The sequence below is a fragment of the Hoplias malabaricus genome, chromosome 18, assembly GCF_029633855.1.
Source record: "Hoplias malabaricus isolate fHopMal1 chromosome 18, fHopMal1.hap1, whole genome shotgun sequence".
Lineage (NCBI taxonomy): Eukaryota > Metazoa > Chordata > Actinopteri > Characiformes > Erythrinidae > Hoplias > Hoplias malabaricus.
In genome coordinates, this window is record NC_089817.1 from 34,208,815 (window position 1) to 34,225,540 (window position 16,726).

At 44.8% G+C, this 16,726-nt stretch overlaps 4 protein-coding genes across 4 annotated transcripts in view; all 4 read left to right on the forward strand.

The window, feature by feature from the left end:
• Window positions 1–16,726, forward strand: part of LOC136674484 (protocadherin beta-16-like) — a 60,595-nt gene that overhangs the window by 29,996 nt on the left and 13,873 nt on the right. The gene's annotated exons all lie outside the window — the stretch shown is intronic.
• On the forward strand, window positions 3,658–6,078 carry LOC136675123 (protocadherin gamma-A11-like). Its single transcript, XM_066651548.1, has one exon. It carries the CDS (start codon window positions 3,658–3,660, stop codon window positions 6,076–6,078), a length of 2,421 nt encoding a protein of 806 aa, XP_066507645.1.
• On the forward strand, window positions 7,833–11,159 carry LOC136675124 (protocadherin gamma-A10-like). The gene is made up of 2 exons (XM_066651549.1): window positions 7,833–10,241; window positions 11,109–11,159. The coding sequence occupies exons 1-2, from the start codon at window positions 7,833–7,835 to the stop codon at window positions 11,157–11,159; spliced, it is 2,460 nt and encodes an 819-aa protein (XP_066507646.1).
• Window positions 13,279–15,828, forward strand: LOC136675126 (protocadherin gamma-A4-like). Its single transcript, XM_066651550.1, has 2 exons — window positions 13,279–15,681; window positions 15,808–15,828. The coding sequence occupies exons 1-2, from the start codon at window positions 13,279–13,281 to the stop codon at window positions 15,826–15,828; spliced, it is 2,424 nt and encodes an 807-aa protein (XP_066507647.1).

Below are 16,726 nucleotides of genomic sequence, written 5' to 3' on the forward strand. Positions count from 1 at the left end.
TCTTAAGGAGGGAAACTTTTCAAATCTGATCGTTTCAGCAGAAACAGACGAGGTAGGATTTCCTCTGAACTTTGTTTTTTTCAGAAGGACGTGTTTAATGTTCAGCTTGTGGTGTATTCAGTGTTTTCTGCACCTTACACAGTAAATTCTCCAGTGTTAAATCAACACTGTTAGTGTATCAATCTAACACTCTCTGTGTTAACACTAATGGTGTTGATTTAACACTGGAGAATTTACTGTGAAGGAATGCAGTAGTTTCACCTACAATTCAGTGAACGGAGCATCAGATCAAACGCTAATAAAAACTTCAGCTCGTCACATCTTCTTCTATTTATTCACTGTTGGTTTGGCAGCGATCTTCACTGGAACTTACTACAAACTCACTGAATGTTTGCTTTTAATCGTAAATGCTTTATGTTACATTCTGAAGGATATTAGTCACGTTTATAATGAATTAATAATTAATTTGTTATTGTAATAATAATGTTAACAGAAACAAGATGTGCAGAGATCCTGACGTGGAAGCCTAGACCTTATCGACGGTCATTAGGGAGGAATAAACACACACATCTGCCATCAGTTTTCCAGCTTGAACCAACTCTTTATTCACGCTCACTGGTTTATACCACATGCCAAAAACAATACACCTCATTGGCTGTCGGCGTCCTCTGCCACATTAACGCTTAACACATGTAACTTGTCTGTAGACAACAGAAACAAACATGCCTTTTACACGTTTGAGAGCACATCTGCAAACACCTGCACTTGCCCTCACTTTGGAATTCTTTCAAATAACAAAAACATGAGGTTTTTTTACTTTACTCTGTGTGCACAATTACACCATCAACCTCCAAAAATAAACCTTTCAAACTTAACCAGCTTAACTCTTGTGGCAGGTTTTGTCATTACATCTGCTACCATCTCATCTGTTGGACAATAACTCAAAATGATTTTCCCCTCATTCACAGTGATATATCAGCATCTTACATCTCTGTCTGGGAACAGGGTTCTTTGCCAACGCTATCGCACCCTAGTTATCTTCATAAACCTTAGATGGTGCAGATTGCTGTCCATCGATACCTTCTAATAGTTGTAGCAGGTACAGACACTCTTGTACAGTTGCAGCTAATGCCATGTACTCAGCTCCACAGGTAGATAAAGCAACAGTGGGTTGCTTTTTGGTTTTCCATGAAATCAAAGGACTATTCTCATTCAGGCTTACACAATAACCAGTTGTACTTCATCTGTCAGTTAGATCACTGGCTCCAATACGCAGGTCATCTACTCATGTTATTAAAATCACTTTCTCATTTTCTGTCATCCTTGTGTAAACACAATGGTCAGCAGCGTTCTACACAAAGTTGTTTTCGCTCAAATACTCACGTAACATTCTATTCCAAGTACTTCCTGATTGTTTTAGCCGATATAGTGACTTTTTCAACTTACACACCAGTCTCTTATCTGTGTCAGACTCCACCTCATAACCCTCTGGCTGTTCTATGTATATCTCACAATCTACTGGTGCATGTAGGTAGGCAGTTTTGATGTCCATTTGATGCAAAGTCATGTTCTCTTGCGCTGCCTTTTGCATCAACACTCTGATACTGGTCAGGTTAGCAGTAGTCCATAATCTACACCTATCTTCTGACTGTATCCTTTGGCTACGTATCGTGCTTTGTATTTTTCAGTTCCATCGACATTGTCTTTGATTGCGTTTACCCATCTACCCCCAGTGCTTTCTTCCCCTCTGTCAAGGTGGTTAATGTAAATGTGTCATTTTCTTTCAGTGACTTGATTTCTTCGTCCATTGCACTGACCCAGTTCTTAGAGTCAGATGAGGTTACTGCTTCTGTGAATGTCAGGGGTATGTTACACATGACTCTGTAGCAATAATCCATGTTAGTCAGTACTCGATCACCACTGTCTTCACCAGTTACATATTCACTCAAATATTCTGGCTGTTTCCTCACTCTGGAAGGTTAAGGTGCAGCCTCATGGTCGATCTCACTCTCTTGTGACTGGCTGTTCACCTCAGGCATGGTTACTGAAAGCTGACATTGAGCATCAGTATTTCCTGTAGTCTTGCTAGGCTTGTTTTGTACCTCAAAGTCATCATCATCACCTGGCATCATGTGACTTTGTCTCTCTCTCTCTACAGTTGTTCTGGTAACAAACTTCACCAGTCTGTGCTTCTGTACCTTCCCACTGTTAGAGTAGTAGACCATGTCATACCCGACAAAAACTCCCTTCTCACCTCTCGAGTCTGTCTGTAAACATACCACACTGTCCCGAACCTCTGCATCTTAGAAAGGTTTGGTCTTCTTCCTGTCAACATTAGATATGGTGTCTGTTAAAACATCTGTTCCTCACCACAGCTGCAGTTTGTACTGCATAAGTCCATAACTCCTTAGGTAACTCACTCTATTAGCATACACCTGGCCATGTCAAAGAGTGTGCGCCCGTTTCGCTCAGCGGTACCATTCTGATGTGGTGAACACGGTGCTGAAGTTTCATGCCTGATCCCATTTTTGTTGAGAAGTGCCTGATAATCCTTTCCCATAAACTCTGCTCCATTATCGGACCTGGTACATTTAATCTGCCCGTATGGGGCTGTGTCCGCCAGAAACCTCTGTGTTGTGTCACTGTTACTTTTCAGAAAATACACAAACACTGCACTGGAATAATCATCAGTGAATGATAACGCAAACCTACATCCACCTTTGGGTTCTGGGTCTACTGGTTCTGTTAGATCTGTGTGCACCAGCTCTACAGCAGCTTTGGCTCTTACACCAGGCTCCCTGTTCCTGGTCTGAACAAACTTCCCGTGTGAACGCCTGGCAATGTAGGGCTGATCTATCAGTTTAACCTTTGATTGTCAGCATCCTCTGCCACATTAACGTTTAACACAAATAACTTGTCTGTAGACAACAGGAAACAAACAAACATGTCTTTTACACAATTGAGAGCACATCTGCCCTCAAATAATAATAATAATAATAATAATAATAATAATAATAATAATAAGTTAAAGCAATGCTATTGTTTTATTGTAAAATAAAACTTCGTAATATTAAATAGGCTACATTTATTTATAATAATAATATGAACAACTATAATAATTTAATTTAAAAACATTGTTATTTTTATTATAAAAAGATAATTTAGTAATACAAAATATTGTACATTTATTATTGATTTATAATAATAATAATAATAATAATAATGAACATGATTTTTATTAGATTCATTTAACTTTTTTCACATTTTTCCACGCTATTTTCTTTGCCGTTATAGAGTATTATTAACATACTTGGTAATTTGTTTTCATTGAGGCTCCGAAGCCTCTGGTGTTTTCAGTAATAACTGGTTTATAATGAGTTTTACTCCGAGTTTAAGGACACATCCTTTCATTTCAGACGCCTTTACGGTGGTTAATCTGTGGCAGTTCCCTGTAAGAACACAGAGGGTCGCTCTTCACCAGCTGATTGCGTTCAGACGTCCTCCCAGTAATACATTTTAATGTGGGGTAAAAAGACAGCTCTTTGGCAGCGTTTAGAACAGAAACGTCCCGTGTCCGAGCGCGTCAATTTTACGAATATAAGAATAAAAGCTACGGATTTTGCGCTGTTTTCCGAGGACCGTGTGAAGGAACGGAGAATGGGAGGATTGCGCATCTGGGCTCTTTGCTTTCTTTTGTTTCACGAGCTCGTTCTCTGCAATGGCGACCTGAGCTACTCCATCCTGGAGGAGCTGAGCCGGGGGCATGTTGTCGGGAACCTGGCCAAGGACCTCGGACTGGACGCTAAAACACTCGCGGCTAGAAATGCGCGTTTGGACGCGGACGGAGGCAGCAAACGTTTCTGTGAACTGGACCTGAGGAGGGGAGCCCTCGTTGTTTCAGAAGCCGCAGACAGAGAGGAGCTTTGCGGCTCGCAGACGACGTGTGTTCTGAAGTATGAGCTCGTGCTCGAGAGACCGCTGGAGCTGCACGGAATTGTTGTGAATGTGCAAGATATTAACGATAATCCTCCGCAGTTTTCTTTGAATGAAATTAAGCTTGAAATTCGCGAGTCTGCGGATAAGGGGACGTCGTTTTTCTTGGGAGAAGCCCATGACGCTGATTTAGGACAGAATGCAGTGCAGGGATATTCGCTTGAAAGAAACAGTCACTTCTCTTTAAACGTGCGCGCTAATTCAGACGGAGGGAAATACGCAGAGCTAGTGCTCGATAAGGAGCTGGATCGTGAGAAAGAACAGCAGCTTACGTTGTCTCTATCCGCTCATGATGGCGGAGACCCACCAAGGTCAGGCTCTGCAGTTATTCACATCACTGTGCTGGACGCTAACGATAACTCTCCGGTCTTTAGTCAGTCTGTTTACAGAGTCAGTCTCCCTGAAAACGCACCTGTAGGCACCGTGGTAGTAGCAGTGAACGCTACGGATGCAGACGAGGGCGTAAACGGGGAGGTGACTTACGAGTTTAGTCGACTGTCTGATAAAGCTGCGAGGCTCTTCTCTCTGGACAAGATCAGTGGAGAAATTAAAGTGGCTGGCGCTATTGATTTTGAAGAGAAGTCCTACTACGAGATGCGTGTGCAGGCAAAAGATGGTCTGGGATCTGCATCTGACGCAAAGGTGGTCGTGGATGTCACGGACGTAAACGATAACAGTCCGAAAATAGTCGTTAAGTCTCTGATGAACCCTTTCCCTGAGAATGTTAGTCCAGGGACAGAAGTGGGCATCATAAACGTTCAGGACGAAGACTCTGGACAAAACCGACAGGTCAGGTGTTTCATTCAAGAACATGTCCCTTTTAAACTGAACCCATCAATAAAGAATTACTACTCTATAGTAACTACGAGTGACGTGGACAGAGAGCTGGTTTCAGACTTTAACATCACCATCACTGCCACAGATGAAGGAACTCCACCTTTATCCTCCTCAATGACCATCCATTTATCTGTGTCAGACGTGAACGACAACCCCCCTGTGTTTGATGAGCAGTCCTACAGCGCTTATGTAGCTGAGAACAACAAAGCAGGCACCTCCATCTGCTCCGTGACTGCGAGAGACCCAGACTGGAGGCAGAACGGCACAGTGCTGTATTCTCTGCTGCCCAGTGAGGTGAACGGTGTTCCGGTGTCCTCCTTCCTCTCCATCAACGCAGACACGGGGGTGATCCACGCCGTGAGGTCATTTGACTACGAGCAGTTCAGGAGCCTGAAAGTCCAGGTGGTGTCCAGAGACAACGGCTCTCCTCCGCTCAGCAGCAACGCCACCGTGAGTGTGTTCATAACAGACGAGAACGATAACTCTCCACAGATATTATACCCTGCTCCAGAGGGGAAGTCTTTAATGACCGAGATGGTCCCTAAAGCCGCTCTGTCCGGCTCTCTGGTGTCCAAGGTGATCGCCGTGGACGCCGACTCCGGACAGAACGCGTGGCTGTCCTATCGGATCGTAAAGTCCACCGATCCGGGCCTTTTCAGCATGGGTGTCCACAGCGGAGAGATCAGGGTCCAGCGGGACATCAGTGAATCTGACAGCATGAAGCAGAACCTTGTTATTTCAGTGAGAGATAACGGACAGCCCCCTCTCTCTGCGACGTGTTCTGTCTATCTGCTGATTTCTGATAACCTGGCTGAAGTTCCAGAGCTGAAGGACATGACTTATGAAGAGAAGAGCTCCAAACTAACGTCCTATCTGATCATCGCGCTGGTGTCGGTGTCCACCTTCTTCCTGACCTTCATCATCCTGATCCTGGCTGTGAGGTTCTGTCGCAGGAGAAAGCCCAGACTGTTGTTTGATGGAGCAGTGGCCATTCCCAGCGCGTACCTCCCTCCCAACTACGCAGAGGTGGAGGGAGCCGGGACTCTCCGCAGTTCTTACAATTATGACGCGTATCTGACCACAGGGTCCCACACCAGTGACTTCAAGTTCATCAGATCCTACAATGACAGCACTCTTCCTGCTGGGGGCACTCTGAGGAAGAGCCCGGACGACCCCTTTGGCTCCAGCTTTAACGAGGCACATGGGGAGGAGGTGAGGGAGACCTCTTCACATTTTAAATTAATCTAATTTTCTATTTAGTTTTAATATTTTGGAATAACTCTCAAATCCTCAAACACTGCATTTGATTCATTATCAAAGTTTTTTTAAAGTATTGTTTTGTTGCTTTACTACAGCTTCATGACACTTTGGTGAATGTTTGTGTTGATCTTGGTGCATTTTTATTTTAGTTTATTTGTGGTGTCCTGGTTATTGGTCATTGTTGTCTATTACTGCCTCGATAAAGGTCCTGTATTTCACTGTGGACACTCTTCTCTTACATTTTCATAAACAGATCATGATTATTGGCTGATATTATTATTATTATTATTTGGAATGATGGCTGTGCTCACAGTGCATAGGCATTTTCAATAATGGTGTAATCACTTGATTACATTGCTGCTCTCGCTGATGTATATTTGTCACTGGACAACTGTGTGCTACATTCAAATATATCATGTGTTTTTAAAGCAACTTCTCTTTTCCTGAGCCCTGAAAAATGATGAGTTCTTTGTCATAAAGGGCCTTCCGTCCCATGAGTGTTTGTTTGCTTATTTACTGTGATGTCACAGTGTAGATTGTTGTTACAGAAACAGCTATAAGCCCAAATTACAGTGGTTCATGTGGCTTTCGCTTCTTTATTCACATACATTTGAACTCCGTATTAGAATAACTTCATCTCACATTGTTATGTCACTTCAACAGATGAGTGTGGTCTGCCTCATTTATTAGTTGCTGAAATCTATTTCATAACTCCCTCACAACATAAGCTCTTTTGATGCATGTGCTTTGGGTCCTAACTCATTTCTAACACAAAGTCATGAGTCTCTAATTCAATCTGATCACAGATCTGAGATCTGCAGTGGACATGGTTCCAGTGGTTGTTAAGATACAGTTATTTTATTAATACTTAATATTTTCATACTTTTATTGATGTCTTTTGGTGGTATGCCGTGATGATAGATTTCAAAGTGTTGGATATGAGCTTTTAACAACTAGAGACTGTATTTGAGCTGGTTCACAGATGCACTGTGCATTTCCTCATACACAGTAACTGTGTTCTTTGGTTGGGAACTCTCCTTGGTGCTGAATTATATAGTTTGCTTTAACTTACTCTGTTGGTAGTTGTACTTTGGTACAATCCCTTTATATTTTAAACAAATCCTAAGTACGTGTGTATTGACAAACACTGTAGGTATGTGCTTCACAAGGGTTTTCATTTTGGACTCATTTTCTAGTTTCACCAACATGCATTATTCAGCTGAACTGTGAGTTCAGAGCCTTGCAACTGTTCTTTCCAAATATTTCAGTGCTGTTACCTGTGACTCCTGAAGCCTCAGATAGAGATTGAATAATTACATTTATGGAGTTGATATGTGAAACTACTGCTGCTGGGGTTTATTTTCACACTTGGTGTAAATCTTCTATTGCACTATTATTCAAATGGTATTCAACATTCATCTCAAACACAAATGCACTGATTTAAAACGTGGAGCTCCCAGTTTTCATTAAAAAAAAAACACTTTTTTACCTTTTTAATTCCACTTGTAGTAAACAGGACATACTCTAAGCGTCGCTGTTGACCATCACTTTGAAGCACTGCTGAATCTATCCACCCATCTCTTAAATATTCAGTCGCAGAGCCGCTCGAGCGATCTCCGCACAGAATGGAGTAGTGCGGTGTTTCATTTTCGTTGATTCTGGAGATTACATCGAGATAGAAACGTTAAAAATATAGTTTAGATTTTTCTTCTTCTTTTCAAGTCGTGTTTAAAGCTGCAGAAATGGGCCTCGGGGTTCTTTCAGCTTCGTCATCTACTCTGCAGCTAGCGCTGTTGTTCTTCTGCTGGAGCCTCGTCTGCGCAGATCTCAGCTACACCGTTCCCGAGGAAACCAGGCGTCAGTTTGTGATCGGAAATATTGCAAAAGATCTCGGAATCGCTGCTCAGAGGCTGTCGGCTCGAAAGGCCAGAATAAACACGGAGGACAGCAGCAAACGGTACGTCGACATTAATCTGAGCAGCGGAGATCTGACCGTGACGGAGACAATGGACAGAGAGGTGCTTTGCGGATCCAGAATGAACTGTGTTTTGAATTATGAGCTGGTTTTGGAAAATCCACTAGAAGTGCACCGTGTCTCTGTGAAAATAGAGGATATTAATGACAATGCACCTAAGTTTCTGAACGAAAGAATTACGTTTGAAATCAGTGAATCTGCTGTTAAAGGAAGGCGTTTCCAACTGGATGAAGCTCATGACTCTGACATCGGGCAGAACGGGGTTAATGGATACTCACTGGAGAAGAACCATCATTTCATTTTGTCTGTTCATGGAAACACTGAGAGAGGGAAGTATGCAGAACTGGTTCTGGACAAAGAGCTGGACCGTGAAGAGCAGAAGGAAATGGACCTGGTTCTGACTGCAGTGGACGGAGGGACTCCTCAGAGATCAGGAACTGCCGTTATACACATCACTGTGCTGGACGCTAATGATAATGTCCCCGTGTTTACTCAGTCTGTTTATAAAGTGTCTCTGGCTGAGAACGCTCCACTGGGAACTGAAGTAGTGACGGTGAGGGCCACAGACGCTGATGAAGGAGCAAATGGAGCTGTGTCTTATGAGTTTAGTCGCATTTCTGACCACGCAGCACAGTTATTTTCTGTTGATAAAGTGACTGGACAAATCAAGGTAAGAGGAGATATAGATTATGAAGAAGAAAAATATTATGAAATTAAAGTGCAGGCCAAAGATGGATCAGGTTCAGCGTCAACAGCAAACATCATTATAGACATCACTGACTTAAATGACAATGCTCCAAAAATCACACTTACATCACTGAAAGACCCTGTACCTGAGGACACTGCAGTGGGGGCTGAGGTGGCCATCATTAACGTCCAAGATAAAGACTCAGGAGAAAATCGACAGATCCGTTGCTCCATTCCGAAAAACGTTCCCTTCAAACTGAACTCCACTGTTAAGAACTATTTCTCTCTGGTCACCACCAATACACTGGACCGAGAGAGAGAAGCTGACTACAACATCACCATCACTGCCACAGACGGAGGATCTCCACCTTTATCCTCCTCAATGACCATCCATTTATCTGTGTCAGACGTGAACGACAACCCCCCTGTGTTTGATGAGCAGTCCTACAGCGCTTATGTAGCTGAGAACAACAAAGCAGGCACCTCCATCTGCTCCGTGACTGCGAGAGACCCAGACTGGAGGCAGAACGGCACAGTGCTGTATTCTTTGCTGCCCAGTGAGGTGAACGGTGTTCCGGTGTCCTCCTTCCTCTCCATCAACGCAGACACGGGGGTGATCCACGCCGTGAGGTCATTTGACTACGAGCAGTTCAGGAGCCTGAAAGTCCAGGTGGTGTCCAGAGACAACGGCTCTCCTCCGCTCAGCAGCAACGCCACCATGAGTGTGTTCATAACAGACGAGAACGATAACTCTCCACAGATATTATACCCTGCTCCAGAGGGGAAGTCTTTAATGACCGAGATGGTCCCTAAAGCCGCTCTGTCCGGCTCTCTGGTGTCCAAGGTGATCGCTGTGGACGCCGACTCCGGACAGAACGCGTGGCTGTCCTATCGGATCGTAAAGTCCACCGATCCGGGCCTTTTCAGCGTGGGTGTCCACAGCGGAGAGATCAGGGTCCAGCGGGACATCAGTGAATCTGACAGCATGAAGCAGAACCTTGTTATTTCAGTGAGAGATAACGGACAGCCCCCTCTCTCTGCGACGTGTTCTGTCTATCTGCTGATTTCTGATAACCTGGCTGAAGTTCCAGAGCTGAAGGACATGACTTATGAAGAGAAGAGCTCCAAACTAACGTCCTATCTGATCATCGCGCTGGTGTCGGTGTCCACCTTCTTCCTGACCTTCATCATCCTGATCCTGGCTGTGAGGTTCTGTCGCAGGAGAAAGCCCAGACTGTTGTTTGATGGAGCAGTGGCCATTCCCAGCGCGTACCTCCCTCCCAACTACGCAGAGGTGGAGGGAGCCGGGACTCTCCGCAGTTCTTACAATTATGACGCGTATCTGACCACAGGGTCCCACACCAGTGACTTCAAGTTCATCAGATCCTACAATGACAGCACTCTTCCTGCTGGGGGCACTCTGAGGAAGAATCTGAATGATTCATTTGACTGCACTTCTCTCGTTGGTTGTCCTTCAGGAGATTCAGAGGTGAGCGTGTTAAGTCCTAAATTTATGTTTCATTTAGGATCAAGAAACATTCTTTTTCTTCTTTTCTGGCTCTTGTCACTGTTTCCTTGGGGCTTTAGTCATGAATTAGGACAGACTTCTGGTTTTATTTTCATAGTAAATCAGTAATGTGTCATAGTTTTTTGTTTTTTCAGTTGAACTGTTAAAGTGTTAAAGTGTGAAATGGTTTGATACAATGTCCACAACACATTGTGTTTGTCATATTAAGTTATATTTGGTTTGTATTGAGAACATTTAATCAGACTGTGCTAGTGTTAGTCGACCTGTCAGTTCCCTTTAAATGATGTGTGCTGTGGAATTGTGGGATCATAGTTCTTCCAACACACAACCATGCCAGGTTTAAGGGTGTCATACAATGTGTCAACAATGACATCTCTGACGGTCAACGGGCAGTAAAACACCTTGTAATCAACTACACTCTGAATGTGTACAGAACGGATCTCGTGTGGTTCATCTGTGGAAGTGCTGCACCATGTTTAAATTCATCAGTTCATTGCAGTGATGGCGGTCCATTCTGAGTTCATTTGCTCTCAAGCTGTTCTCATCTCACTACATTTTAAAGTCCTTTCCCTAACAATGTCCCTGCCGTATTCTTGCTCAGCTGATGATTCCGGGGTCACTGTCAGATCATGTGATTTAGGGTGAACACATGATGTTTGCTTTTCACACAGAGAAGTCTAGGTGAGGGGCTGGTAATGGTCGACGGTGCTGTTAGAGGAAAGTGTCTGTGCTTTATTCTGATCTGATGTGAGGGATTCTCTGGCTGTGATAATAGACTTTGTGTTGAAGAGTGCTGTGCTTATGTGTGTCCCTCTTTTCTCTCTGTAGTTTCTAATTAAACGTCCGGATGGTTTGGTTGCAGGTTTACTTTGTTTCTGAGCTTTGATTTGATGTGATTTTTTGAGTTTGGTGGGGCATTTTCTGAATCCTTTTTCTGCGGAGTGACGTTGCAGTGATTCGCTGTCTTTTATGCATCGATACAGTTTTAATAAATTACTTTTAGAGTTTGTTTGGTTCTAATCTGAATCATATTTAATCGCATTGAATAAATCATCGTTTTGTTTCATGAAAAGCCTTTTAGAGACAGAGAGAGAGAGAGAGACTTTCATTTCACAAAAAAAAAATAGACATCAATCTAACAAACCGTCAGTCCACATAAGAATCACACACACACACACACACACACACACACACACACATACACACACTCCATCACCAAACCATCACAGTATCTGATCAGCACACCACATGATCAATCATTCTGAACAGAAATATATAATGTCCTTCACATTCAAAACACTCCAGTCTCTAATCCAGCTCAAAGAGCCCGAGTCCCCACTGTTTCTCCATCAGCTGTGAGTCCAGTGTAGATTCCTCTGACACAAGTCTCTGGTAAAGTCTGTGTAAAATCCAAAGAGGACAGTCAAAATCCAGCAGTCAATAGAGAGGCAATGGACGCCGCCGGCCTGTCTCCACTTCCTGGACAGTGCTCTTACTGGCGGCTGTAGTCTATATCTGATGCTCCACCATGAGGCTTCCATTCTCTTATGGGCTGTTTACCCTAAACGCACCCTCCTCCCCAGTCCGGCTTTGCTCCAACCACACGAAACAGTCCCCACAATCCAATGTGCTGCGTGCACTGTACACACTCTTCACATCCATGAATAGTCATCCTCAATATTCTCCTCAGTGTTCACAGGGAAAAATACATTGTTCAATAGCAGAAGACACCAGAGACACAGATGTGCCAGAAAAAACTACACATCGGAAATAATTAAACTTTTCCGTGCGATCGTTAACCACTTCCTCAGTCTGAACCGTCTCTTAGGGGACAGTGACATAGTTCTCGTGTTTAGTGGCGTACTGCACAGATCTAATAAACTTCTGAGTGTCTGAGAATAAACTATTTAAAGATACATTCCTTTTGCCTTTAGTGACAGTCAAAAACCGGTTTATCTTTGTGAGAGAATAAACATCCACTGGGGAGTCAGTTATTTCAGAGGAGGCCTCAGACGGACCGGCCTGGGTCGAAGAGCCCGGCCTACAGGACATACTGGCAGGTAGTTCAGACAGCCCTGAACAGTCTGACACCACGCTGTCCTCCTCAGAGTCCAGCACAGCGTCCCCCGAGTCACAGAGACACTCATCACGCACACGACCCACGATAACGTCATCCTTCTTCAAAACTGACTGTCCATCTTCCTCCACGGGTTTATCAGTCTTACACCGGGCCTTTCTGTGGGTGCTGACACTAGGCCCGACCGAGTCAGTGGGGTCACTGGGTGTGTTCACAGATGCAGTGCTGACATTGACATTACTATCACCACTGTTAAGGGTAACATTCATTGAGACATCAGTCCCATCACCATCTACCGCTTCTCCACCTGCAGAGCTGACGGGTTCAGGCCTCCTCTCAGGCCCCGAGACCTCAGCTACTACCTCAGCTACCTCCTCAACTACCTCCTCAACCACCTCCCCACCTCTGTCCCCTACCTGCTGCCCCTCCATTAAACCATTCTGTTTAGTCCCTTCACCCTCCTGCTGCTCAGAGAGAGAGACAGAGAGAGAAAGAGAGAGAGAGAGAGATGTGCACTCACTACTCTGTATTTTATAATTGTCTATCAACACTGAGACACGTTTATCTCATTGAGACTGAACACGGTTTGCGGCCGGTATCCGAACAGCGGTTCGTTGAAGTTCTGTTACAGTTCTTTCTCTAAACCAAGCGATGGACACGTGTTTGTTAAAGACCTGAGGTAATAACGCTTCCTTTTCTGACTGCAGTAAACCTGAAATACTCTGAGCGTCGCTGTTCACCATCATATGGATGTAATGCCGGACCTTTCCGCCCAGCGCTTAAATATTCAGTGTTGTTTTTTTTCTCCTCCTCGCGTCGAACCCCTCCCTCCGCGTGGACGCATTCGAGTCTTTTCTTGTAGCGGTAAGAACCAGCCGTGTTTTACCAGATCATCACTCGGGTGTTTTTGTGAGACTGAAAATGGATCTGAACGTGCTTTTATCTGCGCTTCTCCTCCTGGTCCCTGTCTCTCTCGTTCGCGTCGTCCGCGCTGATCTGAACTACGCGGTTCCGGAGCAAACGAAGCGGCAGTACGTGATTGGGAACATAGCGAAAGACCTCGGACTGGACGCTAAGGGATTATCTCATCGCAAGGCTCGCATTGACACCGAGGACAGCAGCAAGCGCTTTTGCGACGTCGATCTGACCACGGGCAATTTGATTGTGACAGAAACAATAGACCGAGAGGAGATCTGCGGCCCGAGGACGTCTTGCTCGTTGAAATATGAGCTCGTTCTTCAGAACCCACTCGAAGTGCATCGAATATCTCTGGAAATCCAGGACATAAACGATAATTCACCCCAGTTTCCCAAAGAACGCATAAGCTTTGAGATCAGAGAGTCTGCGGACAAAGGCGAGCGCTTTCCTCTGGATGAGGCTCATGACTTGGACACAGGGCGCAACGCTGTGCAAGGATACACCCTCCAAAAGAACGAGAATTTCATATTATCCGTGCACGAGAACGCAGACGGTGGGAAATACGCTGAGCTGGTGTTGGACAAAGAGCTGGATCGCGAACAACAAACAGACATAGAGTTGGTCCTTACCGCTACTGATGGAGGTCACCCACAAAGGTCTGGTACCGCGCTCGTACACGTCACTGTCCTGGATGCTAACGATAATATCCCCGTCTTCACTCAGCCTGTCTACAGAGTGAGTTTGGCTGAGAACACGCCCTTGGGCACCGAGGTGATCACAGTCAGCGCCACAGACGCAGACGAGGGGGCAAACGGTGACGTCACATACGAGCTCAGCCGTGTGACGGAGAAGGCAGCAAAGCTCTTTTCCATTGACAAAGCAAGTGGCAAGATTAGCGTGAGGGGAGACATTGACTATGAAGAAGAAACGTACTATGAGCTTAAAGTGCAGGCCAAAGATGGCCCAGGATTAGCTTCAACTGTCAAAATCATTATAGACATCACTGACGTGAATGATAATGCACCCAAAATCATTTTAAAATCTCTGAATGACCCTGTACCTGAGGACACTGCAGTGGGGGCTGAGGTGGCCATCATTAATGTCCAGGATAAAGACTCAGGAGAAAATCGACAGATCCACTGCTCCTTTCAGAACAACGTTCCCTTCAAACTGAACTCCTCTGTTAAGAATTATTTCTCTCTGGTCACCACCAATGCACTGGACAGAGAGAGAGAAGCTGACTACAACATCACCATCACTGCCACAGACGGAGGATCTCCACCTTTATCCTCCTCAATGACCATCCATTTATCTGTGTCAGACGTGAACGACAACCCCCCTGTGTTTGATGAGCAGTCCTACAGCGCTTATGTAGCTGAGAACAACAAAGCAGGCACCTCCATCTGCTCCGTGACTGCGAGAGACCCAGACTGGAGGCAGAACGGCACAGTGCTGTATTCTCTGCTGCCCAGTGAGGTGAACGGTGTTCCGGTGTCCTCCTTCCTCTCCATCAACGCAGACACGGGGGTGATCCACGCCGTGAGGTCATTTGACTACGAGCAGTTCAGGAGCCTGAAAGTCCAGGTGGTGTCCAGAGACAACGGCTCTCCTCCGCTCAGCAGCAACGCCACCGTGAGTGTGTTCATAACAGACGAGAACGATAACTCTCCACAGATATTATACCCTGCTCCTGAGGGGAAGTCTTTAATGACCGAGATGGTCCCTAAAGCCGCTCTGTCCGGCTCTCTGGTGTCCAAGGTGATCGCCGTGGACGCCGACTCCGGACAGAACGCGTGGCTGTCCTATCGGATCGTAAAGTCCACCGATCCGGGCCTTTTCAGCATGGGTGTCCACAGCGGAGAGATCAGGGTCCAGCGGGACATCAGTGAATCTGACAGCATGAAGCAGAACCTTGTTATTTCAGTGAGAGATAACGGACAGCCCCCTCTCTCTGCGACGTGTTCTGTCTATCTGCTGATTTCTGATAACCTGGCTGAAGTTCCAGAGCTGAAGGACATGACTTATGAAGAGAAGAGCTCCAAACTAACGTCCTATCTGATCATCGCGCTGGTGTCGGTGTCCACCTTCTTTCTGACCTTCATCATCCTGATCCTGGCTGTGAGGTTCTGTCGCAGGAGAAAGCCCAGACTGTTGTTTGATGGAGCAGTGGCCATTCCCAGCGCGTACCTCCCTCCCAACTACGCAGAGGTGGAGGGAGCCGGGACTCTCCGCAGTTCTTACAATTATGACGCGTATCTGACCACAGGGTCCCACACCAGTGACTTCAAGTTCATCAGATCCTACAATGACAGCACTCTTCCTGCTGGGGGAACTCTAAAAATGAGTCAGAATGATCCTTTTGGAGCCAGTATGATTGCACTGAACACTGCAGGTGATGATGATGAGGTAAGATGTACTTACTCTTTGTTCCTCGGCTCAATTTGCATCAGACACTGACTCTGTTCTCAGTGTTTAATCATCGAGCTCTTACTCAATTATTCTCACGTCTCATGTGTCATGTCTTTCCTTGAGATTATGTGCAGTAAAAACTAATTGGTAACTCTCCTTCTGTTTCTATCATTCACACAGTCACACAGTCACTCACACACTAACACACTCACTCACACAGTCACTTACACAGTATTATTTTCTGCAACTCCTATTTAATATAATACCCGTGCCATTGTAATGGTTCCATCATATTTGGTTTTACTGTGATTTATTTGTACTCTTTTTAATCTATCTATCTATCTATCTATCTATCTATCTATCTATGTGGTATAAACCCAACAGTGCAGTCATTAAAGTTGGTTCCTTTTGGCCATAACAGTGTGAATCACTCTGGAGTTGATTCATTTGAGTCAATCCAGTTTATCTCCTCAGACTCTACAAGATTTAATTTTCAATGGTTTATGGTCTTCATTTTATCAGTGATTTAAAGAGTTGTACAGTGCTTTTGTTTTTCAGCACTCCGTGTGTGGACAGCGCTCTGTTGATTTCTCTGGAGTCTGGTGATTTTTACATTTAAGGAACGTTTTATTAGTTTCTTTAGTGTCTGTTGTTCGTTGTGAGATGAGCACTGTGTATTTCCTGGTGTCAGATGCACAAAGCCCATGTTCACGGAGCTGAAGGAGAACGCCTTTTTATTTCCAGTCTCTTATAATGATATATTTGTAATAAGCTTGATTCCACAGCTTTATGATATAAACGACCGGAACACCTTCATCTTAGCGGTTTATTTTATTTGTTTTATTTATTTAAATGTTCTCTTAAAACAACCTGAGTTTACTGAGAAACTGGAAACATTTCTTTGAAGTAGGATCAGTAAAACTGCAATAACCTCAACGTGCTCAGAGTGTCGCTCTTCACCAGCGGTAAATATTTTGAAGCCCTCTCCGCCTCTCATTTTAATATTACATCAGCTGCTCGAGCAGCGACTCACTCCCCCGCC